The 27500-nt window shown below is 43.6% G+C and overlaps 6 protein-coding genes and 8 non-coding genes across 14 annotated transcripts in view; all 14 read right to left on the bottom strand.

Annotated features, from left to right (window-relative positions):
- LOC141361639 (uncharacterized) overlaps positions 1-2635 on the bottom strand; it is a 2879-nt gene extending 244 nt beyond the window's left edge. The window contains exons 1-3 of the mRNA XM_073863210.1: positions 2433-2635; positions 1558-1803; positions 1-1148 (exon numbers count right to left, since the gene is read on the bottom strand). The exon at positions 1-1148 is cut by the window's left edge and continues 244 nt beyond it. Of these exons, the coding sequence (XP_073719311.1) occupies positions 458-1148; positions 1558-1803; positions 2433-2551 (1056 nt within the window). The 5' untranslated portion in view covers positions 2552-2635 and the 3' untranslated portion in view covers positions 1-457. The remainder of the gene's footprint in view (positions 1149-1557; positions 1804-2432) is intronic.
- A 1396-nt stretch (positions 2636-4031) lies between these two features.
- On the bottom strand, positions 4032-6992 carry LOC141361685 (uncharacterized). Its single transcript, XM_073863336.1, has 3 exons — positions 6447-6992; positions 6130-6351; positions 4032-5452 (listed from the first exon to the last, which is right to left on the bottom strand). The coding sequence occupies exons 1-3, from the start codon at positions 6877-6879 to the stop codon at positions 4032-4034; spliced, it is 2076 nt and encodes a 691-aa protein (XP_073719437.1). The 5' UTR covers positions 6880-6992.
- Positions 6993-7075: 83 nt separating this feature from the next.
- trnan-guu (transfer RNA asparagine (anticodon GUU)) lies at positions 7076-7149 on the bottom strand. The gene has a single exon. It is a non-coding gene; the product is annotated as a tRNA-Asn (tRNA).
- Positions 7150-7375: 226 nt separating this feature from the next.
- Positions 7376-7448, bottom strand: trnak-cuu (transfer RNA lysine (anticodon CUU)). Its single transcript has one exon. It is a non-coding gene; the product is annotated as a tRNA-Lys (tRNA).
- Positions 7449-8393: 945 nt separating this feature from the next.
- Positions 8394-8467, bottom strand: trnan-guu (transfer RNA asparagine (anticodon GUU)). Its single transcript has one exon. It is a non-coding gene; the product is annotated as a tRNA-Asn (tRNA).
- Positions 8468-8892: 425 nt separating this feature from the next.
- Positions 8893-8965, bottom strand: trnak-cuu (transfer RNA lysine (anticodon CUU)). The gene has a single exon. It is a non-coding gene; the product is annotated as a tRNA-Lys (tRNA).
- Positions 8966-9910: 945 nt separating this feature from the next.
- Positions 9911-9984, bottom strand: trnan-guu (transfer RNA asparagine (anticodon GUU)). Its single transcript has one exon. It is a non-coding gene; the product is annotated as a tRNA-Asn (tRNA).
- A 471-nt stretch (positions 9985-10455) lies between these two features.
- Positions 10456-12309, bottom strand: LOC141361642 (uncharacterized). The gene is made up of 2 exons (XM_073863223.1): positions 12257-12309; positions 10456-11847 (listed from the first exon to the last, which is right to left on the bottom strand). The coding sequence occupies exons 1-2, from the start codon at positions 12280-12282 to the stop codon at positions 11157-11159; spliced, it is 717 nt and encodes a 238-aa protein (XP_073719324.1). The 5' UTR covers positions 12283-12309; the 3' UTR covers positions 10456-11156.
- A 2188-nt stretch (positions 12310-14497) lies between these two features.
- LOC141361684 (uncharacterized) lies at positions 14498-17697 on the bottom strand. The gene is made up of 3 exons (XM_073863335.1): positions 17152-17697; positions 16835-17056; positions 14498-16157 (listed from the first exon to the last, which is right to left on the bottom strand). The coding sequence occupies exons 1-3, from the start codon at positions 17582-17584 to the stop codon at positions 14557-14559; spliced, it is 2256 nt and encodes a 751-aa protein (XP_073719436.1). The 5' UTR covers positions 17585-17697; the 3' UTR covers positions 14498-14556.
- Positions 17698-17780: 83 nt separating this feature from the next.
- On the bottom strand, positions 17781-17854 carry trnan-guu (transfer RNA asparagine (anticodon GUU)). Its single transcript has one exon. It is a non-coding gene; the product is annotated as a tRNA-Asn (tRNA).
- A 226-nt stretch (positions 17855-18080) lies between these two features.
- Positions 18081-18153, bottom strand: trnak-cuu (transfer RNA lysine (anticodon CUU)). Its single transcript has one exon. It is a non-coding gene; the product is annotated as a tRNA-Lys (tRNA).
- A 945-nt stretch (positions 18154-19098) lies between these two features.
- trnan-guu (transfer RNA asparagine (anticodon GUU)) lies at positions 19099-19172 on the bottom strand. The gene has a single exon. It is a non-coding gene; the product is annotated as a tRNA-Asn (tRNA).
- Positions 19173-19643: 471 nt separating this feature from the next.
- LOC129418280 (uncharacterized) lies at positions 19644-23663 on the bottom strand. Its single transcript, XM_073863334.1, has 6 exons — positions 23438-23663; positions 22905-23291; positions 22709-22773; positions 22320-22573; positions 21445-21690; positions 19644-21035 (listed from the first exon to the last, which is right to left on the bottom strand). Exons 1-6 carry the CDS (start codon positions 23661-23663, stop codon positions 20345-20347), a joined length of 1869 nt encoding a protein of 622 aa, XP_073719435.1. The 3' UTR covers positions 19644-20344.
- A 59-nt stretch (positions 23664-23722) lies between these two features.
- The window catches only part of LOC141361683 (uncharacterized), a 4439-nt gene continuing 661 nt past the window's right edge, over positions 23723-27500 (bottom strand). Inside the window, exons 2-4 of the mRNA XM_073863333.1 lie at positions 26340-27060; positions 26023-26244; positions 23723-25345 (exon numbers count right to left, since the gene is read on the bottom strand). Coding sequence (XP_073719434.1) covers positions 23745-25345; positions 26023-26244; positions 26340-27060 — 2544 coding nt within the window. The 3' untranslated portion in view covers positions 23723-23744. The remainder of the gene's footprint in view (positions 25346-26022; positions 26245-26339; positions 27061-27500) is intronic.

The raw sequence follows: 27500 nt of genomic DNA, 5'->3' as shown, positions 1-27500 counted from the left end.
ACAGTAGTGCAACTTTGAAAGGTCATCCTAAACAATAACAATAAAAAACTTGACCATAAACAAGGTAAACTTAACATTATTTACAGTGTGTATAGCGTGTATATTATTTATAGTGTGTATATAAAATGTGAAATTTTTAAGGAGCTGGAGGATTGTCAACATAATAAATAAATAGTAAACATTAATAAAATAAACATTCAACATAGTAGTGCAATTCTGACGTATCAATGTTAATAATAATAATAACAAAAACAAAAATTTGCAGTGCACCTTTGACATGTCAGACTAAATTTTTTTTAAAAATCAAAACAAACATTTATCACAGTAGTGCAACTTTGAAAGGTCATCCTAAACAATAACAATTAAAAACTTGACCATAAACAAGGTAAACTTAACATTATTTACAGTGTGTATAGCGTGTGTATTATTTACAGTGTGTATATAAAATGTGACATTTTTATGGAGCTGGAGGATTGTCATTTCCTGTTTTTTTTTTCCCATAACCACGTCCCTCCAGCACAGCCCTCCATTCAGCATATGACTGAGTCTCAGTCTCTTTGCAGTACCAGTTGCCAAAGTACTGAAGATGTGATGGTGGCTTTCTCTCTTTGTTGCACTTTCTACAAAGAATAACATCTGTCTTCCTCACATATTTGCGTGTGACAGTTCCAGTGTCCTCCCTCATCTGTTTTCTCTTCCTGTACTGCTGAGTGGAGTAAGGTACAGCTTGACTGGATGTTTGTGTCTGAGCTGATGGTGGCATAGCAGAAGGTAAAGGTACGTTAAAGAACACCACCTGTGAAGTTCCAGGCACTGAAGATGGTGTATCTACAACTGTCGGAAGCTGCAGGGAGGGCAAAATGAAAGGCAGAGAGACGGGTATTGCTGGTGCAATGATAGGGAGTCTTTGATGTGATGGTGGTGCCTGGGAGATGGCTGGAGGTTGTGACCTCCTCTTGAGTTTTGCCTCCCCAGCAGTGTTTCTTGGCAGGACAAAAAGGTGAGGCTCAGCCAAGCTCCCTGGAAATAGGGTCGGCCCTTTCTGCAAAGCCGCAGGAAGCTTCTCAGGTCCAGCCATGGGTGCATCTGGGAAATTGATACCCTGCTTTGTAACCCCCACATCCTGTGACTTGTCACGCTTGGAGAACCTGGAAAAACATAAAACAACCAGTATTAATAAACATTTAAACAAAAATAAAAAAGTGCTGTGATCATCTACTGTTTAATCACGACTATAATGCAGCAACATTACACAGCTGATATCATATAGCAATTGATCACACCCTAGTGTCATGTTGCTTTTGTAAAATGACTACTTTCATTGAAATTAACATTGGATTATAAATTCTTACAGTCTGTTAAAGACCATGTCGTAAGCAATAAATAATGTCTTTCATAATAGAAAAGTAAACAGAAGTTGGACTTGTTGATTTGTTTCTAGACCCGCCAAAGCACTCACAGTTACATTCAGTCAACCGTGTCAATTACTTAAAGCAGCTGAGAGCTATACAGAGGGTTCATGTTTTGGTATAGTAGTAACAATGTTAATTTACTCACCAGTCTGAGATTGTTGAAGCGTTCATCTGTGGAAGCTGGATGGTGGTTTCTCTCATCACCCTATCATTGGTGAGGACGCACTCTCGGATATGTCTGTAGACCCGTGCAATCATTGTGAAGCGGGTGACCCTCTCTCCATTAACACGCACCGCGTTTTGGTAGAGAGCACAGAGCCTTATGAAGATGCCCTCCACCACTCTGTTGCAGTCAGGCCTCTGTGCAGGACTATGAGGCCCAATGAAACACCTACAAATTACAGAAGAATACATATTATTAATGTAAGATTGTTTTCAGTGTGTGAACTTTTCTCTGTTGAGTTTATTGTTCTATTCTGTCAGATTTGCTTTGTGTTGTCTAGATGTTAATTTTTAATATCTGTGCAGAGTTATGTTGTCTTGTTTGTTTTCTGGGTCATTGTTGAAATATCATATCAATAAATTAGGTGTCTACTGTTTTACTGTGTTGTGGCATTATCACAGCTTTGGACAAAAAGTGTCTTAAACTGTTGTTAAACACAGAGATTATTTTTGTGATAATCCAAAAGTCTATGAGGAAAATAAACTGGCTTTTTTGAGAGGGTCAGCCAACAAAAATATGTCATTCCTGTGGCACTCTATAATGACCCCGGTCTGCGTTTTTTCAACGATGTATGGTTAGAACTGTGTCCATAGGAATGTAACTTACATAACATAAAATCAGCATTAAACGTAAATCACAACTAACAATTTTTGTTATATCTAGGCCAAGTATGAATTTAAGAGGCTGCAGGAAGATAAGATAGTAATAAGTCGTCAGGTTTTACTAAATATATATCTTTTATAAATATCAAAACCCTCAAACAAATCAAAACCCTGTATTTGCTAAATTTAGCATACCTTCTGGTGCTCTCCACACCTGGTGCCACATTCTTCTTACTGGCCCTGAATCGTCCCTGTTTTAGGTTGGTTTGGTGACGTGGCGAGTAAGTGGTCTTTTTCTTATCAAACTCCCCCATAGGTTGATGATTTGATCAGACTCTTCTCCAGTTAAGGCCAGACGGTGTTCTCTAAGGTTGAACAAATACTCTGCCAAGTCCTGCACAGCTCCATAACCTTCAATATTATCGGGTCCAACACAATCCTAAAATGAAAGATCATTTAGCAACTTTTGAAAGCACCAATGAATACAAATATTCACATGAAAGCATAGCCAACATAACCCAGATTTTGTTTGCATACATGTATATGTACATTAAAAAAGAAACCGTGCCCTTACATCATGCGAAGGGTTCTCTTCAGATGTTGGAAGGTCAGTTTCTGTGGACCCTTGGTTACCTGGGGCTACATGAAAAAGGTAAATATTTAGTTTACATTTGTATTTATCTTTCAATATGACAAATATTCATTTAGAGTCATTTAGAGTTAGTGTGACAACAAACAACTCTCAATAAAAATACTTTGGTAAAACTCACAGCTATGTGCGCCAGGAGATAGTGCTGGCTGAGTGTGCAGTGAGCTGGAAACAGAAGATGTGACTGGTATTGGAGGGACCACAGACAGTGATGACGTAGAGCTGGTGACAGGAGATCTCACTGGTGACACATACAGTGATGACTTGGGTCTGGTTGCCGGAGGGGTTGAAGATGATGCTGCAGACACTGATGCTTGTGAAGCAGCAGAAGGTATCCGCTCTGTGTCAAAGGTGGGGACAGTGATGTCTTGAAACTCCTCAAGTTCATCATAAGCTTCCTCCACCTCTATAGCAACCTCAGTGGTCTCAGACTCTTCAATGGCCAACCTGTAGTCCTGCAGAACTTTACCAGTTTGCTGGTAAAGATACTCTACTCCGATAAGTTCACCTTTAAAATATTAAAACAATGACAATTAGATAATATACCAGAATATTATATTATTACTCTTTATTATAACACTGTTTGTGTTTGTGTGTGTGTGTGTGTGTGTGTGTGTGTGTAATTGTCACCAAAAACAACAAACAGTTATCTACCAGTGTACTTTCTTGGCCCAACATAAGGGCTGATTTTCATGCCCATGACCTCCTCTGAAAGAATATTGGCAGCATGACGGAGAAGATGACTATAGGAATGTGGCTGCTGCTCATCAGTTGTTGCTGCCACAGCCCGGTCCTCATTCCACCTTGCAAGTCCATCCAAAAGATACGCCTGAAAAAAGGTGTCGCGTGCCTGTACATTAAAAAAATCATATAAATACATAAATAACTGTTCTTGCTATTCTCATAATTATTTCAATATATAATTAAGTAAAATCTTATTAAAAAAATTCTGTGACTAAAATTACTTACCTGGGATGAATCTGTTGAGGTGCAGATGAAAAGACTCCAGCGAAGTAGAACCTCTGGCACAGCGGTAAGTTGGCAGACGATGCCCTCCCTTCATTAAAGTGCCCGTCTGCATGTAGAGCTGCACACCTTGAGGATCCTGGATGCAGGCCACATGCTTTCGCTGGGACTTTATGATCTCAGTCATCCGGGCTGAGTTTATTAAAGGGAGACACTCCCAGAGTGTCACGACCAGCATCTCCTTCAAAGGCCTGAATGAGGCTCTCAATCATCTTCAGGGTCTCCTTGGTCCCACGAGTGGTTCTCCTGCAATGTAGGGCTAGCTCGCTACGGCTGATACGGCGCAGTACATCAGCTTCAGATGATGGTCTCCAGTCAGCTTCTAGCTCTGCACGCTTTGCCATCTTCAGGGCCGTCAGGTCGTCCTGGTCCCACATGAAAATACAGTGGCTGAGGCGACTCATAAATGTGGCATATAACGGGTGACAGTCGGTGGTGCAACCCACAGAAAATCTCCGCATAAAGTGCCATATATCCAACCGGATGGTCATTTGCTCCCACTCTTCAAACATCCTCCTCAGAAGAGTGTTGCCACAGCAGTCTCGGTCCACATACAGTACCTCGGGAGGAGCTACCCCAGCCACTCTGTATCTCCTAATGAGGCCTTCAATCATTGGCCCAAGACCAAAACCCTCACTTGCTGTGAGCACGGACATGATCACCTGTCCATGCTCATTTCCAACATTGGTTGCCCAGGCAGCGGTGCCATAGCTGGGTCCTGCTAGTTTTCTGGCTACTTTTTTTGTGGAATCCATTTTTAAGATCCGACCATATTGTGATGTTATAGCGGCCTTGATCTCATCCAGCCGTTGCAGGACATCCTGGGCATAGACCTGCATCAGCCACCGGTGCTTAGGGACAGAAGGCATTGGAGGAAGCGGTTCAAATGTCACAGGCAGTATCAGGCTTGATGTGACAGCACTGGCAATCCCCTTGCAATCTGTAAGATATTGCACTGTTTTTTGCAACCAGACCTCAGCATGACGCTCCTGCAGCTTGCGCTGGATCTGGCTGCTGCTGTTTCCCAGGCCTCGTTGACGCATCAAACATACTACCTGAAAGTCACATGCAAGTTTTGAGGTTAGAATGCAGGGGAACTGCACTCTGTGGCCAATGTCGAGTTGGGAGACGATATCATGGCTCCAGCTGATGACCTTTCTCTTACATCTTCGGCAGGCCAGGTACTCAGATGCCACAAAGTACACACTATTCAAAGCAATCACGACCCTGATCTTTTGATGCAGGCCAGCTGAGGTCAGAAGGTCTTTCTGACAGTCTGGATGTGGACAGGTCAGCTTCAATTGCCACAGCTTTCGTGGCATCCAGAGCAGCAGAGGATGGCCAAAGTAATTCTCCAAGGAAGGAGCACTACTGGTCTTCAGTGGTACCGGTGGAGGATACCACCAAAGTTTGTCCACCCTGTTATAGATCAGCTCAGGACGGCCTGGTGCAGCCCACCTGAACAGGGCCTTGGATATCCACCTTTGGTCTACTTCAGGCAGGGTGTGTATCCATCCAGCTGGAAGACAGACTCGTTTTGCTGGAAAAAAAACATAAACACTAATTCACATTGTTGCACCAACAAGGCTTCAATTAAGCCTAGAGTTTGACAGACAGTTTAGAGCTAATCCAGGGTTTGTTGATCTTAGTTTAATTTAAATTTGACTTGTGTTGCACTACTTCAATTTAAACACAGATTAACAAATCTTAGACTAAAACCTTAACTACACCCTTCATCTGTGATTTATTTTGTCCGCCATGATGAATTTGCTGTAATTAAACAGCAACAATGTTGACGTTGTCATTCAAAAGAAAATAAACAGTTTATGCAGGCAAAGGTAAAGTCATTTTTGTATTATAAATCACTACCTACATGCATCGGAAATCTAAAGGGTTGATTCAAAATAATAACATTTGACAATCTATTAAAACAGTCTATTGTATTGATTAATGGAGCAATGTGGCAGGAAACAAGCTCAGATATTGTGATATAATGCTGTGCCAGCGCATTTGTCATGCATAATCTAGGTTTAATGTAAAATTTAAACCTGGATCAAAATGATAATTTAAATGTAACCCTGTTTATTTTTAAACAAGATTAAATGTTTGGGCCTAATCCTTGTCGGTGCAACCCACCCATTGTTTTACTTTACTTCATTATGCCTGTAAAGGAAACTTGAATATTTTGTTATATGTTTTAAATAAGTATAAACGTACATGCCACATGTGCCTCCTCAAACATAGTTGCCTCTGCCAGCAGTGTGCTGTCATCTATCTCAGTGGACACAGAGGGGTGGGTTAGGGTGGCTGAGGGCCCTGCGGTGGCTTCAATGGACACAGTCGGGTCGGTGAGGGTGGCTGTGAGCCCTGTGGCTCCCTCAATGGACACAGTTGGATGGGTGAGGGTGGCAGAGGGTCGTGCACGTGCCTGGGCCAAAGCTACAAAACAAAACAAGGGACAATTAAACATGACTTCTGAACAGCAACAAATACTAAAAACAAACCAAGTATTTTACACATAAATGTTTGCTTACAAGGTGTGGTTTTGATGGGGGAAACCATCCTTTTTATGGTCTTGGTCAGGGTTCTTTGGTCAGGCAACTTCCCAACCAAGAGGGAGCGTAGAGAGGCAGTGGAAGCATGGGTGGTGGCAGCGTGCTGGGTGGGTGCAGCGTGCTGGGTAGGTGCAGCGTGCTGGGTGGGTGCAGCGTGCTGGGTAGGTGCAGCGTGCTGGGTGGGTGCAGCGTGCTGGGTGGGTGCAGCGTGCTGGGTGGGTGCAGCGTGCTGGGTGGGTGCAGCTTGCTGAGTAGGGGCATCGTGCTTGGAAGCTTTTGCATCATTTTGCTCTTCCTTCATAGCAATGGCAATTTTGCCAGAAGGAAAGAGCTCAATATACTCCCTGAAACTCCCCTTGTTGTGGGCATGTTCTTGAGAGTCTTTGCTGCCTCCTGTGGGGTCCCTCTTCATAGATGCAACCAGGTAAGCAGCATACCCTAGTGCATTTTCTGCAACCCACCTGAATGTTTGCCCACGAAAGATACCAAACTGGATTTCAAAGAAACCCAGCAGGTGCTTTCTGTTAGCTGGACACCTATTGTCTTTCAGATGGCTACAAGGCTGACATGGCCCTGTGGCGCTCTGCGTGTCATTGAAAAGCTTCCAACGTCCCTGGGTGGGCTCGAACCACCAACCTTTCAGTTAACAACCGAACGCGCTAACCGATTGCGCCACAGAGACGGACGACAGCGTGACGTGGGATGGTGGGAGACACATCAGAGAGCTCTTGTCAGCGGGCGAAAAGGATAACGCGAAGAGTGGAGACACAACCGTGTACACAGGAGAGCATGGGAAACCTCTTTTGCAACAGAAACGCAAAGACGCCTTGGTCAGGATTTTTCTGAAGTTCCCACGACATGGAACCCAGGGCTGCAAAGAAGAGCTCCAACGAGAGAAGCAGCTGACACGCCCAACGTGGGGCTCGAACCCACGACCCTGAGATTAAGAGTCTCATGCTCTACCGACTGAGCTAGCCGGGCTGCGGTTGCATGTTTCTGTATCTGATCTCAACGTGTCCTCTTCTCGATGGAAAAGCAGATGCCTTGCATGTTGCTCAAGTGAAGGCAAGCTCGATCTACGTGGCCACTGGACGGAGCGCGCTATCGCAGGCAGAATATTCAAGGTCTGCTGCGAGACCTCTGGCTCGTGGCAGATGACAGGAATCTTGTCATGCAGTGTGAGCGCCACACCACTTCAGTTACTCTCACGGCCCTGTAGCGCGAGCTTGCCCTGAGACAATAACCTCTTTCAGACCACTTTCAGTCACAGTTACAACTGGGTTTCGGCTTGGACGTGTTCCTTTTGGTGGCACCAAGGTACTTCTTTACACAGTTTTTTAAATTCCAGTCTTTGAACTTTAATACTCTGATCAGACAGTCCTTTAAATTAATCCTTCAAAATCCCAGTGCAGTGGCACAAGTGAAAGAGCCCAGTCACAAGGTGTCCCCTTCTCGATGGAACAGCAAAAAGCAGATGCCTTGCATGTTGCACAAGTTAAGGCAAGCTCGGTGGCCACTGGACGGAGCGCGCTATCGCAGGCAGAATATTCAAGGTCTGCTGCGAGACCTCTGGCTCGTGGTAGATGACAGGAACCTTGTTGTGCAGTGTGAGCGCCACAACACTTCAGTTACTCTCACAGTCCTGTAGCGTGAGCATGCCCTAGAGCAATAACCTCTTTCAGTCACGGTTACAACTGGGTTTCGGCTTGGACTTGTTCCTTTTGGTGGCACCAAGGTACTTCTTTACACAGTTTTTTAAATTCCGGGTCTTTGAGCTTTAAGACTCTGATCATACATTCCTGTAAATAAATCCTTCAAAAACCCAGTGAAGTGGCACAAGTGAAGAAGAAGAACCTATTGTCTTTCAGATGGCTACAAGGCTGACATGGCCCTGTGGCGCTCTGCGTGTCATTGAAAAGCTTCCAACGTCCCTGGGTGGGCTCGAACCACCAACCTTTCGGTTAACAGCCGAACGCGCTAACCGATTGCGCCACAGAGACGGACGACAGCGTGACGTGGGATGGTGGGAGACACATCAGAGGGCTCTTGTCAGCGGGCGAAAAGGATAACGCGAAGAGTGGAGACACAACGGTGTACACAGGAGAGCATGGGAAACCTCTTTTGCAACAGAAACGAAAAGACGCCTTGGTCAGGATTTTTCTGAAGTTCCCACGACATGGAACCCAGGGCTGCAAAGAAGAGCTCCAACGAGAGAAGCAGCTGACACGCCCAACGTGGGGCTCGAACCCACGACCCTGAGATTAAGAGTCTCATGCTCTACCGACTGCGCTAGTACACAGGAGAGCATGGGAAACCTCTTTTGCAACAGAAACGCAAAGACGCCTTGGTCAGGATTTTTCTGAAGTTCCCACGACATGGAACCCAGGGCTGCAAAGAAGAGCTCCAACGAGAGAAGCAGCTGACACGCCCAACGTGGGGCTCGAACCCACGACCCTGAGATTAAGAGTCTCATGCTCTACCGACTGAGCTAGCCGGGCTGCGGTTGCATGTTTCTGTATCTGATCTCAACGTGTCCTCTTCTCGATGGAAAAGCAGATGCCTTGCATGTTGCTCAAGTGAAGGCAAGCTCGATCTACGTGGCCACTGGACGGAGCGCGCTATCGCAGGCAGAATATTCAAGGTCTGCTGCGAGACCTCTGGCTCGTGGCAGATGACAGGAATCTTGTCATGCAGTGTGAGCGCCACACCACTTCAGTTACTCTCACGGCCCTGTAGCGCGAGCTTGCCCTGAGACAATAACCTCTTTCAGACCACTTTCAGTCACAGTTACAACTGGGTTTCGGCTTGGACGTGTTCCTTTTGGTGGCACCAAGGTACTTCTTTACACAGTTTTTTAAATTCCAGTCTTTGAACTTTAATACTCTGATCAGACAGTCCTTTAAATTAATCCTTCAAAATCCCAGTGCAGTGGCACAAGTGAAAGAGCCCAGTCACAAGGTGTCCCCTTCTCGATGGAACAGCAAAAAGCAGATGCCTTGCATGTTGCACAAGTTAAGGCAAGCTCGGTGGCCACTGGACGGAGCGCGCTATCGCAGGCAGAATATTCAAGGTCTGCTGCGAGACCTCTGGCTCGTGGTAGATGACAGGAACCTTGTTGTGCAGTGTGAGCGCCACAACACTTCAGTTACTCTCACAGTCCTGTAGCGTGAGCATGCCCTAGAGCAATAACCTCTTTCAGTCACGGTTACAACTGGGTTTCGGCTTGGACTTGTTCCTTTTGGTGGCACCAAGGTACTTCTTTACACAGTTTTTTAAATTCCGGGTCTTTGAGCTTTAAGACTCTGATCATACATTCCTGTAAATAAATCCTTCAAAAACCCAGTGAAGTGGCACAAGTGAAGAAGAAGAACCTATTGTCTTTCAGATGGCTACAAGGCTGACATGGCCCTGTGGCGCTCTGCGTGTCATTGAAAAGCTTCCAACGTCCCTGCGTGGGCTCGAACCACCAACCTTTCGGTTAACAGCCGAACGCGCTAACCGATTGCGCCACAGAGACGGACGACAGTGTGACGTGGGATGGTGGGAGACACATCAGAGGGCTCTTGTCAGCGGGCGAAAAGGATAACGCGAAGAGTGGAGACACAACCGTGTACACAGGAGAGCATGGGAAGCCGGCGCGTGTTAGTCGAGGTAAAGCAACCAAAAGACGGCACAGCGACGCGAGTTCGTGCCTCGCTCAGACCAGTGGTGGAATTCGTGTGACGTGTCAGTTTGACGCTGCTAGTGCACGCATGTGTCATCGTCAGTGTCTCCCGCACTTTAATCAATTGTAAATCAGCCCCCCCAGCACTGTAATTGGACACTTTTAATAACGGAATAAAAACTATAAACAGGACTGTCCCTGTTCTTATGGTGTGTTTTATTGATTAAAGACTTGTTTTTGTGTTTACAGCTACAAAATATTGTTTATTCGTAAAGTATAGAGTAGCCAAATTAATAGACTATATAAATAGACACAGAAACGATGTGAGGGCAAGGATTAAACATTTATTATTTGCATAGATTTTTAAGGTAAATAAAAAACCAGAACAGCAATGTTATTAAAATAAAATAATAAATAGTAAACATTAATAAAATGAACATTCAACTTAGTAGTGCAATTCTGACGTATCAATGTTAATAATAATAATAATAACAAAAACAAAAACTTGCAGTGCACCTTTGACATGTCAGACTAAGAAAATAATATTAAATCAAAACAAACATTTATCACAGTAGTGCAACTTTGAAAGGTCATCCTAAACAATAACAATAAAAAACTTGACCATAAACAAGGTAAACTTAACATTATTTACAGTGTGTATAGCGTGTATATTATTTATAGTGTGTATATAAAATGTGAAATTTTTAAGGAGCTGGAGGATTGTCAACATAATAAATAAATAGTAAACATTAATAAAATAAACATTCAACATAGTAGTGCAATTCTGACGTATCAATGTTAATAATAATAATAACAAAAACAAAAATTTGCAGTGCACCTTTGACATGTCAGACTAAATTTTTAAAAAAAATCAAAACAAACATTTATCACAGTAGTGCAACTTTGAAAGGTCATCCTAAACAATAACAATTAAAAACTTGACAATAAACAAGGTAAACTTAACATTATTTACAGTGTGTATAGCGTGTGTATTATTTACAGTGTGTATATAAAATGTGACATTTTTATGGAGCTGGAGGATTGTCATTTCCTGTTTTTTTTTTCCCATAACCACGTCCCTCCAGCACAGCCCTCCATTCAGCATATGACTGAGTCTCAGTCTCTTTGCAGTACCAGTTGCCAAAGTACTGAAGATGTGATGGTGGCTTTCTCTCTTTGTTGCACTTTCTACAAAGAATAACATCTGTCTTCCTCACATATTTGCGTGTGACAGTTCCAGTGTCCTCCCTCATCTGTTTTCTCTTCCTGTACTGCTGAGTGGAGTAAGGTACAGCTTGACTGGATGTTTGTGTCTGAGCTGATGGTGGCATAGCAGAAGGTAAAGGTACGTTAAAGAACACCACCTGTGAAGTTCCAGGCACTGAAGATGGTGTATCTACAACTGTCGGAAGCTGCAGGGAGGGCAAAATGAAAGGCAGAGAGACGGGTATTGCTGGTGCAATGATAGGGAGTCTTTGATGTGATGGTGGTGCCTGGGAGATGGCTGGAGGTTGTGACCTCCTCTTGAGTTTTGCCTCCCCAGCAGTGTTTCTTGGCAGGACAAAAAGGTGAGGCTCAGCCAAGCTCCCTGGAAATAGGGTCGGCCCTTTCTGCAAAGCCGCAGGAAGCTTCTCAGGTCCAGCCATGGGTGCATCTGGGAAATTGATACCCTGCTTTGTAACCCCCACATCCTGTGACTTGTCACGCTTGGAGAACCTGGAAAAACATAAAACAACCAGTATTAATAAACATTTAAACAAAAATAAAAAAGTGCTGTGATCATCTACTGTTTAATCACGACTATAATGCAGCAACATTACACAGCTGATATCATATAGCAATTGATCACACCCTAGTGTCATGTTGCTTTTGTAAAATGACTACTTTCATTGAAATTAACATTGGATTATAAATTCTTACAGTCTGTTAAAGACCATGTCGTAAGCAATAAATAATGTCTTTCATAATAGAAAAGTAAACAGAAGTTGGACTTGTTGATTTGTTTCTAGACCCGCCAAAGCACTCACAGTTACATTCAGTCAACCGTGTCAATTACTTAAAGCAGCTGAGAGCTATACAGAGGGTTCATGTTTTGGTATAGTAGTAACAATGTTAATTTACTCACCAGTCTGAGATTGTTGAAGCGTTCATCTGTGGAAGCTGGATGGTGGTTTCTCTCATCACCCGATCATTGGTGAGGATGCACTCTCGGATATGTCTGTAGACCCGTGCAATCATTGTGAAGCGGGTGACCCTCTCTCCATTAACACGCACCGCGTTTTGGTAGAGAGCACAGAGCCTTATGAAGATGCCCTCCACCACTCTGTTGCAGTCAGGCCTCTGTGCAGGACTATGAGGCCCAATGAAACACCTACAAATTACAGAAGAATACATATTATTAATGTAAGATTGTTTTCAGTGTGTGAACTTTTCTCTGTTGAGTTTATTGTTCTATTCTGTCAGATTTGCTTTGTGTTGTCTAGATGTTAATTTTTAATATCTGTGCAGAGTTATGTTGTCTTGTTTGTTTTCTGGGTCATTGTTGAAATATCATATCAATAAATTAGGTGTCTACTGTTTTACTGTGTTGTGGCATTATCACAGCTTTGGACAAAAAGTGTCTTAAACTGTTGTTAAACACAGAGATTATTTTTGTGATAATCCAAAAGTCTATGAGGAAAATAAACTGGCTTTTTTGAGAGGGTCAGCCAACAAAAATATGTCATTCCTGTGGCACTCTATAATGACCCCGGTCTGCGTTTTTTCAACGATGTATGGTTAGAACTGTGTCCATAGGAATGTAACTTACATAACATAAAATCAGCATTAAACGTAAATCACAACTAACAATTTTTGTTATATCTAGGCCAAGTATGAATTTAAGAGGCTGCAGGAAGATAAGATAGTAATAAGTCGTCAGGTTTTACTAAATATATATCTTTTATAAATATCAAAACCCTCAAACAAATCAAAACCCTGTATTTGCTAAATTTAGCATACCTTCTGGTGCTCTCCACACCTGGTGCCACATTCTTCTTACTGGCCCTGAATCGTCCCTGTTTTAGGTTGGTTTGGTGACGTGGCGAGTAAGTGGTCTTTTTCTTATCAAACTCCCCAAATGCCTGCCATAGGTTGATGATTTGATCAGACTCTTCTCCAGTTAAGGCCAGACGGTGTTCTCTAAGGTTGAACAAATACTCTGCCAAGTCCTGCACAGCTCCATAACCTTCAATATTATCGGGTCCAACACAATCCTAAAATGAAAGATCATTTAGCAACTTTTGAAAGCACCAATGAATACAAATATTCACATGAAAGCATAGCCAACATAACCCAGATTTTGTTTGCATACATGTATATGTACATTAAAAAAGAAACCGTGCCCTTACATCATGCGAAGGGTTCTCTTCAGATGTTGGAAGGTCAGTTTCTGTGGACCCTTGGTTACCTGGGGCTACATGAAAAAGGTAAATATTTAGTTTACATTTGTATTTATCTTTCAATATGACAAATATTCATTTAGAGTCATTTAGAGTTAGTGTGACAACAAACAACTCTCAATAAAAATACTTTGGTAAAACTCACAGCTATGTGCGCCAGGAGATAGTGCTGGCTGAGTGTGCAGTGAGCTGGAAACAGAAGATGTGACTGGTATTGGAGGGACCACAGACAGTGATGACGTAGAGCTGGTGACAGGAGATCTCACTGGTGACACATACAGTGATGACTTGGGTCTGGTTGCCGGAGGGGTTGAAGATGATGCTGCAGACACTGATGCTTGTGAAGCAGCAGAAGGTATCCGCTCTGTGTCAAAGGTGGGGACAGTGATGTCTTGAAACTCCTCAAGTTCATCATAAGCTTCCTCCACCTCTATAGCAACCTCAGTGGTCTCAGACTCTTCAATGGCCAACCTGTAGTCCTGCAGAACTTTACCAGTTTGCTGGTAAAGATACTCTACTCCGATAAGTTCACCTTTAAAATATTAAAACAATGACAATTAGATAATATACCAGAATATTATATTATTACTCTTTATTATAACACTGTTTGTGTTTGTGTGTGTGTGTGTGTGTGTGTGTGTGTGTAATTGTCACCAAAAACAACAAACAGTTATCTACCAGTGTACTTTCTTGGCCCAACATAAGGGCTGATTTTCATGCCCATGACCTCCTCTGAAAGAATATTGGCAGCATGACGGAGAAGATGACTATAGGAATGTGGCTGCTGCTCATCAGTTGTTGCTGCCACAGCCCGGTCCTCATTCCACCTTGCAAGTCCATCCAAAAGATACGCCTGAAAAAAGGTGTCGCGTGCCTGTACATTAAAAAAATCATATAAATACATAAATAACTGTTCTTGCTATTCTCATAATTATTTCAATATATAATTAAGTAAAATCTTATTAAAAAAATTCTGTGACTAAAATTACTTACCTGGGATGAATCTGTTGAGGTGCAGATGAAAAGACTCCAGCGAAGTAGAACCTCTGGCACAGCGGTAAGTTGGCAGACGATGCCCTCCCTTCATTAAAGTGCCCGTCTGCATGTAGAGCTGCACACCTTGAGGATCCTGGATGCAGGCCACATGCTTTCGCTGGGACTTTATGATCTCAGTCATCCGGGCTGAGTTTATTAAAGGGACTCCCAGAGTGTCACGACCAGCATCTCCTTCAAAGGCCTGAATGAGGCTCTCAATCATCTTCAGGGTCTCCTTGGTCCCACGAGTGGTTCTCCTGCAATGTAGGGCTAGCTCGCTACGGCTGATACGGCGCAGTACATCAGCTTCAGATGATGGTCTCCAGTCAGCTTCTAGCTCTGCACGCTTTGCCATCTTCAGGGCCGTCAGGTCGTCCTGGTCCCACATGAAAATACAGTGGCTGAGGCGACTCATAAATGTGGCATATAACGGGTGACAGTCGGTGGTGCAACCCACAGAAAATCTCCGCATAAAGTGCCATATATCCAACCGGATGGTCATTTGCTCCCACTCTTCAAACATCCTCCTCAGAAGAGTGTTGCCACAGCAGTCTCGGTCCACATACAGTACCTCGGGAGGAGCTACCCCAGCCACTCTGTATCTCCGAATGAGGCCTTCAATCATTGGCCCAAGACCAAAACCCTCACTTGCTGTGAGCACGGACATGATCACCTGTCCATGCTCATTTCCAACATTGGTTGCCCAGGCAGCGGTGCCATAGCTGGGTCCTGCTAGTTTTCTGGCTACTTTTTTTGTGGAATCCATTTTTAAGATCCGACCATATTGTGATGTTATAGCGGCCTTGATCTCATCCAGCCGTTGCAGGACATCCTGGGCATAGACCTGCATCAGCCACCGGTGCTTAGGGACAGAAGGCATTGGAGGAAGCGGTTCAAATGTCACAGGCAGTATCAGGCTTGATGTGACAGCACTGGCAATCCCCTTGCAATCTGTAAGATATTGGACTGTTTTTTGCAACCAGACCTCAGCATGACGCTCCTGCAGCTTGCGCTGGATCTGGCTGCTGCTGTTTCCCAGGCCTCGTTGACGCATCAAACATACTACCTGAAAGTCACATGCAAGTTTTGAGGTTAGAATGCAGGGGAACTGCACTCTGTGGCCAATGTCGAGTTGGGAGACGATATCATGGCTCCAGCTGATGACCTTTCTCTTACATCTTCGGCAGGCCAGGTACTCAGATGCCACAAAGTACACACTATTCAAAGCAATCACGACCCTGATCTTTTGATGCAGGCCAGCTGAGGTCAGAAGGTCTTTCTGACAGTCTGGATGTGGACAGGTCAGCTTCAATTGCCACAGCTTTCGTGGCATCCAGAGCAGCAGAGGATGGCCAAAGTAATTCTCCAAGGAAGGAGCACTACTGGTCTTCAGTGGTACCGGTGGAGGATACCACCAAAGTTTGTCCACCCTGTTATAGATCAGCTCAGGACGGCCTGGTGCAGCCCACCTGAACAGGGCCTTGGATATCCACCTTTGGTCTACTTCAGGCAGGGTGTGTATCCATCCAGCTGGAAGACAGACTCGTTTTGCTGGAAAAAAAACATAAACACTAATTCACATTGTTGCACCAACAAGGCTTCAATTAAGCCTAGAGTTTGACAGACAGTTTAGAGCTAATCCAGGGTTTGTTGATCTTAGTTTAATTTAAATTTGACTTGTGTTGCACTACTTCAATTTAAACACAGATTAACAAATCTTAGACTAAAACCTTAACTACACCCTTCATCTGTGATTTATTTTGTCCGCCATGATGAATTTGCTGTAATTAAACAGCAACAATGTTGACGTTGTCATTCAAAAGAAAATAAACAGTTTATGCAGGCAAAGGTAAAGTCATTTTTGTATTATAAATCACTACCTACATGCATCGGAAATCTAAAGGGTTGATTCAAAATAATAACATTTGACAATCTATTAAAACAGTCTATTGTATTGATTAATGGAGCAATGTGGCAGGAAACAAGCTCAGATATTGTGATATAATGCTGTGCCAGCGCATTTGTCATGCATAATCTAGGTTTAATGTAAAATTTAAACCTGGATCAAAATGATAATTTAAATGTAACCCTGTTTATTTTTAAACAAGATTAAATGTTTGGGCCTAATCCTTGTCGGTGCAACCCACCCATTGTTTTACTTTACTTCATTATGCCTGTAAAGGAAACTTGAATATTTTGTTATATGTTTTAAATAAGTATAAACGTACATGCCACATGTGCCTCCTCAAACATAGTTGCCTCTGCCAGCAGTGTGCTGTCATCTATCTCAGTGGACACAGAGGGGTGGGTTAGGGTGGCTGAGGGCCCTGCGGTGGCTTCAATGGACACAGTCGGGTCGGTGAGGGTGGCTGTGAGCCCTGTGGCTCCCTCAATGGACACAGTTGGATGGGTGAGGGTGGCAGAGGGTCGTGCACGTGCCTGGGCCAAAGCTACAAAACAAAACAAGGGACAATTAAACATGACTTCTGAACAGCAACAAATACTAAAAACAAACCAAGTATTTTACACATAAATGTTTGCTTACAAGGTGTGGTTTTGATGGGGGAAACCATCCTTTTTATGGTCTTGGTCAGGGTTCTTTGGTCAGGCAACTTCCCAACCAAGAGGGAGCGTAGAGAGGCAGTGGAAGCATGGGTGGTGGCAGCGTGCTGGGTGGGTGCAGCGTGCTGGGTAGGTGCAGCGTGCTGGGTGGGTGCAGCGTGCTGGGTGGGTGCAGCGTGCTGGGTGGGTGCAGCGTGCTGGGTGGGTGCAGCGTGCTGGGTGGGTGCAGCGTGCTGGGTGGGTGCAGCTTGCTGAGTAGGGGCATCGTGCTTGGAAGCTTTTGCATCATTTTGCTCTTCCTTCATAGCAATGGCAATTTTGCCAGAAGGAAAGAGCTCAATATACTCCCTGAAACTCCCCTTGTTGTGGGCATGTTCTTGAGAGTCTTTGCTGCCTCCTGTGGGGTCCCTCTTCATAGATGCAACCAGGTAAGCAGCATACCCTAGTGCATTTTCTGCAACCCACCTGAATGTTTGCCCACGAAAGATACCAAACTGGATTTCAAAGAAACCCAGCAGGTGCTTTCTGTTAGCTGGACACCTATTGTCTTTCAGATGGCTACAAGGCTGACATGGCCCTGTGGCGCTCTGCGTGTCATTGAAAAGCTTCCAACGTCCCTGGGTGGGCTCGAACCACCAACCTTTCAGTTAACAACCGAACGCGCTAACCGATTGCGCCACAGAGACGGACGACAGCGTGACGTGGGATGGTGGGAGACACATCAGAGAGCTCTTGTCAGCGGGCGAAAAGGATAACGCGAAGAGTGGAGACACAACCGTGTACACAGGAGAGCATGGGAAACCTCTTTTGCAACAGAAACGCAAAGACGCCTTGGTCAGGATTTTTCTGAAGTTCCCACGACATGGAACCCAGGGCTGCAAAGAAGAGCTCCAACGAGAGAAGCAGCTGACACGCCCAACGTGGGGCTCGAACCCACGACCCTGAGATTAAGAGTCTCATGCTCTACCGACTGAGCTAGCCGGGCTGCGGTTGCATGTTTCTGTATCTGATCTCAACGTGTCCTCTTCTCGATGGAAAAGCAGATGCCTTGCATGTTGCTCAAGTGAAGGCAAGCTCGATCTACGTGGCCACTGGACGGAGCGCGCTATCGCAGGCAGAATATTCAAGGTCTGCTGCGAGACCTCTGGCTCGTGGCAGATGACAGGAATCTTGTCATGCAGTGTGAGCGCCACACCACTTCAGTTACTCTCACGGCCCTGTAGCGCGAGCTTGCCCTGAGACAATAACCTCTTTCAGACCACTTTCAGTCACAGTTACAACTGGGTTTCGGCTTGGACGTGTTCCTTTTGGTGGCACCAAGGTACTTCTTTACACAGTTTTTTAAATTCCAGTCTTTGAACTTTAATACTCTGATCAGACAGTCCTTTAAATTAATCCTTCAAAATCCCAGTGCAGTGGCACAAGTGAAAGAGCCCAGTCACAAGGTGTCCCCTTCTCGATGGAACAGCAAAAAGCAGATGCCTTGCATGTTGCACAAGTTAAGGCAAGCTCGGTGGCCACTGGACGGAGCGCGCTATCGCAGGCAGAATATTCAAGGTCTGCTGCGAGACCTCTGGCTCGTGGTAGATGACAGGAACCTTGTTGTGCAGTGTGAGCGCCACAACACTTCAGTTACTCTCACAGTCCTGTAGCGTGAGCATGCCCTAGAGCAATAACCTCTTTCAGTCACGGTTACAACTGGGTTTCGGCTTGGACTTGTTCCTTTTGGTGGCACCAAGGTACTTCTTTACACAGTTTTTTAAATTCCGGGTCTTTGAGCTTTAAGACTCTGATCATACATTCCTGTAAATAAATCCTTCAAAAACCCAGTGAAGTGGCACAAGTGAAGAAGAAGAACCTATTGTCTTTCAGATGGCTACAAGGCTGACATGGCCCTGTGGCGCTCTGCGTGTCATTGAAAAGCTTCCAACGTCCCTGCGTGGGCTCGAACCACCAACCTTTCGGTTAACAGCCGAACGCGCTAACCGATTGCGCCACAGAGACGGACGACAGTGTGACGTGGGATGGTGGGAGACACATCAGAGGGCTCTTGTCAGCGGGCGAAAAGGATAACGCGAAGAGTGGAGACACAACCGTGTACACAGGAGAGCATGGGAAGCCGGCGCGTGTTAGTCGAGGTAAAGCAACCAAAAGACGGCACAGCGACGCGAGTTCGTGCCTCGCTCAGACCAGTGGTGGAATTCGTGTGACGTGTCAGTTTGACGCTGCTAGTGCACGCATGTGTCATCGTCAGTGTCTCCCGCACTTTAATCAATTGTAAATCAGCCCCCCCAGCACTGTAATTGGACACTTTTAATAACGGAATAAAAACTATAAACAGGACTGTCCCTGTTCTTATGGTGTGTTTTATTGATTAAAGACTTGTTTTTGTGTTTACAGCTACAAAATATTGTTTATTCGTAAAGTATAGAGTAGCCAAATTAATAGACTATATAAATAGACACAGAAACGATGTGAGGGCAAGGATTAAACATTTATTATTTGCATAGATTTTTAAGGTAAATAAAAAACCAGAACAGCAATGTTATTAAAATAAAATAATAAATAGTAAACATTAATAAAATGAACATTCAACTTAGTAGTGCAATTCTGACGTATCAATGTTAATAATAATAATAATAACAAAAACAAAAACTTGCAGTGCACCTTTGACATGTCAGACTAAGAAAATAATATTAAATCAAAACAAACATTTATCACAGTAGTGCAACTTTGAAAGGTCATCCTAAACAATAACAATAAAAAACTTGACCATAAACAAGGTAAACTTAACATTATTTACAGTGTGTATAGCGTGTATATTATTTATAGTGTGTATATAAAATGTGAAATTTTTAAGGAGCTGGAGGATTGTCAACATAATAAATAAATAGTAAACATTAATAAAATAAACATTCAACATAGTAGTGCAATTCTGACGTATCAATGTTAATAATAATAATAACAAAAACAAAAATTTGCAGTGCACCTTTGACATGTCAGACTAAATTTTTTTTAAAAATCAAAACAAACATTTATCACAGTAGTGCAACTTTGAAAGGTCATCCTAAACAATAACAATTAAAAACTTGACCATAAACAAGGTAAACTTAACATTATTTACAGTGTGTATAGCGTGTGTATTATTTACAGTGTGTATATAAAATGTGACATTTTTATGGAGCTGGAGGATTGTCATTTCCTGTTTTTTTTTTCCCATAACCACGTCCCTCCAGCACAGCCCTCCATTCAGCATATGACTGAGTCTCAGTCTCTTTGCAGTACCAGTTGCCAAAGTACTGAAGATGTGATGGTGGCTTTCTCTCTTTGTTGCACTTTCTACAAAGAATAACATCTGTCTTCCTCACATATTTGCGTGTGACAGTTCCAGTGTCCTCCCTCATCTGTTTTCTCTTCCTGTACTGCTGAGTGGAGTAAGGTACAGCTTGACTGGATGTTTGTGTCTGAGCTGATGGTGGCATAGCAGAAGGTAAAGGTACGTTAAAGAACACCACCTGTGAAGTTCCAGGCACTGAAGATGGTGTATCTACAACTGTCGGAAGCTGCAGGGAGGGCAAAATGAAAGGCAGAGAGACGGGTATTGCTGGTGCAATGATAGGGAGTCTTTGATGTGATGGTGGTGCCTGGGAGATGGCTGGAGGTTGTGACCTCCTCTTGAGTTTTGCCTCCCCAGCAGTGTTTCTTGGCAGGACAAAAAGGTGAGGCTCAGCCAAGCTCCCTGGAAATAGGGTCGGCCCTTTCTGCAAAGCCGCAGGAAGCTTCTCAGGTCCAGCCATGGGTGCATCTGGGAAATTGATACCCTGCTTTGTAACCCCCACATCCTGTGACTTGTCACGCTTGGAGAACCTGGAAAAACATAAAACAACCAGTATTAATAAACATTTAAACAAAAATAAAAAAGTGCTGTGATCATCTACTGTTTAATCACGACTATAATGCAGCAACATTACACAGCTGATATCATATAGCAATTGATCACACCCTAGTGTCATGTTGCTTTTGTAAAATGACTACTTTCATTGAAATTAACATTGGATTATAAATTCTTACAGTCTGTTAAAGACCATGTCGTAAGCAATAAATAATGTCTTTCATAATAGAAAAGTAAACAGAAGTTGGACTTGTTGATTTGTTTCTAGACCCGCCAAAGCACTCACAGTTACATTCAGTCAACCGTGTCAATTACTTAAAGCAGCTGAGAGCTATACAGAGGGTTCATGTTTTGGTATAGTAGTAACAATGTTAATTTACTCACCAGTCTGAGATTGTTGAAGCGTTCATCTGTGGAAGCTGGATGGTGGTTTCTCTCATCACCCTATCATTGGTGAGGATGCACTCTCGGATATGTCTGTAGACCCGTGCAATCATTGTGAAGCGGGTGACCCTCTCTCCATTAACACGCACCGCGTTTTGGTAGAGAGCACAGAGCCTTATGAAGATGCCCTCCACCACTCTGTTGCAGTCAGGCCTCTGTGCAGGACTATGAGGCCCAATGAAACACCTACAAATTACAGAAGAATACATATTATTAATGTAAGATTGTTTTCAGTGTGTGAACTTTTCTCTGTTGAGTTTATTGTTCTATTCTGTCAGATTTGCTTTGTGTTGTCTAGATGTTAATTTTTAATATCTGTGCAGAGTTATGTTGTCTTGTTTGTTTTCTGGGTCATTGTTGAAATATCATATCAATAAATTAGGTGTCTACTGTTTTACTGTGTTGTGGCATTATCACAGCTTTGGACAAAAAGTGTCTTAAACTGTTGTTAAACACAGAGATTATTTTTGTGATAATCCAAAAGTCTATGAGGAAAATAAACTGGCTTTTTTGAGAGGGTCAGCCAACAAAAATATGTCATTCCTGTGGCACTCTATAATGACCCCGGTCTGCGTTTTTTCAACGATGTATGGTTAGAACTGTGTCCATAGGAATGTAACTTACATAACATAAAATCAGCATTAAACGTAAATCACAACTAACAATTTTTGTTATATCTAGGCCAAGTATGAATTTAAGAGGCTGCAGGAAGATAAGATAGTAATAAGTCGTCAGGTTTTACTAAATATATATCTTTTATAAATATCAAAACCCTCAAACAAATCAAAACCCTGTATTTGCTAAATTTAGCATACCTTCTGGTGCTCTCCACACCTGGTGCCACATTCTTCTTACTGGCCCTGAATCGTCCCTGTTTTAGGTTGGTTTGGTGACGTGGCGAGTAAGTGGTCTTTTTCTTATCAAACTCCCCAAATGCCTGCCATAGGTTGATGATTTGATCAGACTCTTCTCCAGTTAAGGCCAGACGGTGTTCTCTAAGGTTGAACAAATACTCTGCCAAGTCCTGCACAGCTCCATAACCTTCAATATTATCGGGTCCAACACAATCCTAAAATGAAAGATCATTTAGCAACTTTTGAAAGCACCAATGAATACAAATATTCACATGAAAGCATAGCCAACATAACCCAGATTTTGTTTGCATACATGTATATGTACATTAAAAAAGAAACCGTGCCCTTACATCATGCGAAGGGTTCTCTTCAGATGTTGGAAGGTCAGTTTCTGTGGACCCTTGGTTACCTGGGGCTACATGAAAAAGGTAAATATTTAGTTTACATTTGTATTTATCTTTCAATATGACAAATATTCATTTAGAGTCATTTAGAGTTAGTGTGACAACAAACAACTCTCAATAAAAATACTTTGGTAAAACTCACAGCTATGTGCGCCAGGAGATAGTGCTGGCTGAGTGTGCAGTGAGCTGGAAACAGAAGATGTGACTGGTATTGGAGGGACCACAGACAGTGATGACGTAGAGCTGGTGACAGGAGATCTCACTGGTGACACATACAGTGATGACTTGGGTCTGGTTGCCGGAGGGGTTGAAGATGATGCTGCAGACACTGATGCTTGTGAAGCAGCAGAAGGTATCCGCTCTGTGTCAAAGGTGGGGACAGTGATGTCTTGAAACTCCTCAAGTTCATCATAAGCTTCCTCCACCTCTATAGCAACCTCAGTGGTCTCAGACTCTTCAATGGCCAACCTGTAGTCCTGCAGAACTTTACCAGTTTGCTGGTAAAGATACTCTACTCCGATAAGTTCACCTTTAAAATATTAAAACAATGACAATTAGATAATATACCAGAATATTATATTATTACTCTTTATTATAACACTGTTTGTGTTTGTGTGTGTGTGTGTGTGTGTGTGTGTGTGTAATTGTCACCAAAAACAACAAACAGTTATCTACCAGTGTACTTTCTTGGCCCAACATAAGGGCTGATTTTCATGCCCATGACCTCCTCTGAAAGAATATTGGCAGCATGACGGAGAAGATGACTATAGGAATGTGGCTGCTGCTCATCAGTTGTTGCTGCCACAGCCCGGTCCTCATTCCACCTTGCAAGTCCATCCAAAAGATACGCCTGAAAAAAGGTGTCGCGTGCCTGTACATTAAAAAAATCATATAAATACATAAATAACTGTTCTTGCTATTCTCATAATTATTTCAATATATAATTAAGTAAAATCTTATTAAAAAAATTCTGTGACTAAAATTACTTACCTGGGATGAATCTGTTGAGGTGCAGATGAAAAGACTCCAGCGAAGTAGAACCTCTGGCACAGCGGTAAGTTGGCAGACGATGCCCTCCCTTCATTAAAGTGCCCGTCTGCATGTAGAGCTGCACACCTTGAGGATCCTGGATGCAGGCCACATGCTTTCGCTGGGACTTTATGATCTCAGTCATCCGGGCTGAGTTTATTAAAGGGACTCCCAGAGTGTCACGACCAGCATCTCCTTCAAAGGCCTGAATGAGGCTCTCAATCATCTTCAGGGTCTCCTTGGTCCCACGAGTGGTTCTCCTGCAATGTAGGGCTAGCTCGCTACGGCTGATACGGCGCAGTACATCAGCTTCAGATGATGGTCTCCAGTCAGCTTCTAGCTCTGCACGCTTTGCCATCTTCAGGGCCGTCAGGTCGTCCTGGTCCCACATGAAAATACAGTGGCTGAGGCGACTCATAAATGTGGCATATAACGGGTGACAGTCGGTGGTGCAACCCACAGAAAATCTCCGCATAAAGTGCCATATATCCAACCGGATGGTCATTTGCTCCCACTCTTCAAACATCCTCCTCAGAAGAGTGTTGCCACAGCAGTCTCGGTCCACATACAGTACCTCGGGAGGAGCTACCCCAGCCACTCTGTATCTCCTAATGAGGCCTTCAATCATTGGCCCAAGACCAAAACCCTCACTTGCTGTGAGCACGGACATGATCACCTGTCCATGCTCATTTCCAACATTGGTTGCCCAGGCAGCGGTGCCATAGCTGGGTCCTGCTAGTTTTCTGGCTACTTTTTTTGTGGAATCCATTTTTAAGATCCGACCATATTGTGATGTTATAGCGGCCTTGATCTCATCCAGCCGTTGCAGGACATCCTGGGCATAGACCTGCATCAGCCACCGGTGCTTAGGGACAGAAGGCATTGGAGGAAGCGGTTCAAATGTCACAGGCAGTATCAGGCTTGATGTGACAGCACTGGCAATCCCCTTGCAATCTGTAAGATATTGGACTGTTTTTTGCAACCAGACCTCAGCATGACGCTCCTGCAGCTTGCGCTGGATCTGGCTGCTGCTGTTTCCCAGGCCTCGTTGACGCATCAAACATACTACCTGAAAGTCACATGCAAGTTTTGAGGTTAGAATGCAGGGGAACTGCACTCTGTGGCCAATGTCGAGTTGGGAGACGATATCATGGCTCCAGCTGATGACCTTTCTCTTACATCTTCGGCAGGCCAGGTACTCAGATGCCACAAAGTACACACTATTCAAAGCAATCACGACCCTGATCTTTTGATGCAGGCCAGCTGAGGTCAGAAGGTCTTTCTGACAGTCTGGATGTGGACAGGTCAGCTTCAATTGCCACAGCTTTCGTGGCATCCAGAGCAGCAGAGGATGGCCAAAGTAATTCTCCAAGGAAGGAGCACTACTGGTCTTCAGTGGTACCGGTGGAGGATACCACCAAAGTTTGTCCACCCTGTTATAGATCAGCTCAGGACGGCCTGGTGCAGCCCACCTGAACAGGGCCTTGGATATCCACCTTTGGTCTACTTCAGGCAGGGTGTGTATCCATCCAGCTGGAAGACAGACTCGTTTTGCTGGAAAAAAAACATAAACACTAATTCACATTGTTGCACCAACAAGGCTTCAATTAAGCCTAGAGTTTGACAGACAGTTTAGAGCTAATCCAGGGTTTGTTGATCTTAGTTTAATTTAAATTTGACTTGTGTTGCACTACTTCAATTTAAACACAGATTAACAAATCTTAGACTAAAACCTTAACTACACCCTTCATCTGTGATTTATTTTGTCCGCCATGATGAATTTGCTGTAATTAAACAGCAACAATGTTGACGTTGTCATTCAAAAGAAAATAAACAGTTTATGCAGGCAAAGGTAAAGTCATTTTTGTATTATAAATCACTACCTACATGCATCGGAAATCTAAAGGGTTGATTCAAAATAATAACATTTGACAATCTATTAAAACAGTCTATTGTATTGATTAATGGAGCAATGTGGCAGGAAACAAGCTCAGATATTGTGATATAATGCTGTGCCAGCGCATTTGTCATGCATAATCTAGGTTTAATGTAAAATTTAAACCTGGATCAAAATGATAATTTAAATGTAACCCTGTTTATTTTTAAACAAGATTAAATGTTTGGGCCTAATCCTTGTCGGTGCAACCCACCCATTGTTTTACTTTACTTCATTATGCCTGTAAAGGAAACTTGAATATTTTGTTATATGTTTTAAATAAGTATAAACGTACATGCCACATGTGCCTCCTCAAACATAGTTGCCTCTGCCAGCAGTGTGCTGTCATCTATCTCAGTGGACACAGAGGGGTGGGTTAGGGTGGCTGAGGGCCCTGCGGTGGCTTCAATGGACACAGTCGGGTCGGTGAGGGTGGCTGTGAGCCCTGTGGCTCCCTCAATGGACACAGTTGGATGGGTGAGGGTGGCAGAGGGTCGTGCACGTGCCTGGGCCAAAGCTACAAAACAAAACAAGGGACAATTAAACATGACTTCTGAACAGCAACAAATACTAAAAACAAACCAAGTATTTTACACATAAATGTTTGCTTACAAGGTGTGGTTTTGATGGGGGAAACCATCCTTTTTATGGTCTTGGTCAGGGTTCTTTGGTCAGGCAACTTCCCAACCAAGAGGGAGCGTAGAGAGGCAGTGGAAGCATGGGTGGTGGCAGCGTGCTGGGTGGGTGCAGCGTGCTGGGTAGGTGCAGCGTGCTGGGTGGGTGCAGCGTGCTGGGTAGGTGCAGCGTGCTGGGTGGGTGCAGCGTGCTGGGTGGGTGCAGCGTGCTGGGTGGGTGCAGCGTGCTGGGTGGGTGCAGCTTGCTGAGTAGGGGCATCGTGCTTGGAAGCTTTTGCATCATTTTGCTCTTCCTTCATAGCAATGGCAATTTTGCCAGAAGGAAAGAGCTCAATATACTCCCTGAAACTCCCCTTGTTGTGGGCATGTTCTTGAGAGTCTTTGCTGCCTCCTGTGGGGTCCCTCTTCATAGATGCAACCAGGTAAGCAGCATACCCTAGTGCATTTTCTGCAACCCACCTGAATGTTTGCCCACGAAAGATACCAAACTGGATTTCAAAGAAACCCAGCAGGTGCTTTCTGTTAGCTGGATCTCCATGGTGCTGACTTAAGCTTTTCTTGGCCTTGTCCAGCACAGCCTCCGGGGACAGGGGTCTTGTGTAAGGCTTTCCTTTGTTGGCTTCCTTCACCTTTGCTGCTTCCAGTGTGTCCGAAAGATTCAGGCTGCCATCAGCCCGTCTCCTGAAGCGAGGCTCCATCTGAATTAAAAAATGAAGATATAAATATTACAGAGAAAAAGAAAACACATTTGGTAATCCAGCTGTGTAAATTACATTACTATATGGGCAATTCCTTACAAATGCTAACTTTACCATGAAACATTTTTTACCAAAGATTTTCACTGCATTTATTGCTTAGATGTCAAAAATTTGTGGTTTTTATACCCGTGTGAGGTCTCTTTCTTAAAGATTTTAAGGCATTTTAAGTATGCCTTTTTCATAATCATATAAAAACCATTTCAGAACTGTCACATCCATAACAGTACATATTCCTCTTTAATGCACACATGAAAATTACATTTAAATGCATTGTTTTTGTTCTAAAAAAGGGTCATCCCTTCTCTATTTGTTTTGTTTTTGGCTTCTGGTTTGTGCATAATAATTCACTGAAATCCTACAATGTTTTGTCTCAAAAACGT

Source organism: Misgurnus anguillicaudatus, chromosome 24 (assembly GCF_027580225.2).
Source record: "Misgurnus anguillicaudatus chromosome 24, ASM2758022v2, whole genome shotgun sequence".
NCBI classification, from domain to species: Eukaryota; Metazoa; Chordata; class Actinopteri; order Cypriniformes; family Cobitidae; genus Misgurnus; species Misgurnus anguillicaudatus.
This window is presented reverse-complemented; position numbering and strand designations above follow the sequence as displayed.

What these genes read in the sequence shown, in the direction of transcription:
- LOC141361642 (XM_073863223.1), bottom strand. Translation starts at nt 12,282, where the DNA reads ATGAACGCTTCAACAATCTCAGACTG. An exon ending in GCTTCAACAATCTCAGACTG is followed by an intron (nt 11,848 to 12,256) that starts GTGAGTAAATTA and finishes ATGTTTTTCCAG; the next exon opens with GTTCTCCAAGCGTGACAAGT.
- LOC141361685 (XM_073863336.1), bottom strand. Translation starts at nt 6,879, where the DNA reads ATGAAGAGGGACCCCACAGGAGGCAGCAAAGACTCTCAAGAACATGCC. An exon ending in CCCCATCAAAACCACACCTT is followed by an intron (nt 6,352 to 6,446) that starts GTAAGCAAACAT and finishes TTTGTTTTGTAG; the next exon opens with CTTTGGCCCAGGCACGTGCA. An exon ending in TGAGGAGGCACATGTGGCAT is followed by an intron (nt 5,453 to 6,129) that starts GTACGTTTATAC and finishes TTTTTTTTCCAG; the next exon opens with CAAAACGAGTCTGTCTTCCA.
- LOC129418280 (XM_073863334.1), bottom strand. Translation starts at nt 23,663, where the DNA reads ATGTATTTATATGATTTTTTTAATGTACAGGCACGCGACACCTTTTTT. An exon ending in AAGAGAACCCTTCGCATGAT is followed by an intron (nt 22,574 to 22,708) that starts GTAAGGGCACGG and finishes CTTTCATTTTAG; the next exon opens with GATTGTGTTGGACCCGATAA. An exon ending in GCTTCAACAATCTCAGACTG is followed by an intron (nt 21,036 to 21,444) that starts GTGAGTAAATTA and finishes ATGTTTTTCCAG; the next exon opens with GTTCTCCAAGCGTGACAAGT.
- LOC141361684 (XM_073863335.1), bottom strand. Translation starts at nt 17,584, where the DNA reads ATGAAGAGGGACCCCACAGGAGGCAGCAAAGACTCTCAAGAACATGCC. An exon ending in CCCCATCAAAACCACACCTT is followed by an intron (nt 17,057 to 17,151) that starts GTAAGCAAACAT and finishes TTTGTTTTGTAG; the next exon opens with CTTTGGCCCAGGCACGTGCA. An exon ending in TGAGGAGGCACATGTGGCAT is followed by an intron (nt 16,158 to 16,834) that starts GTACGTTTATAC and finishes TTTTTTTTCCAG; the next exon opens with CAAAACGAGTCTGTCTTCCA.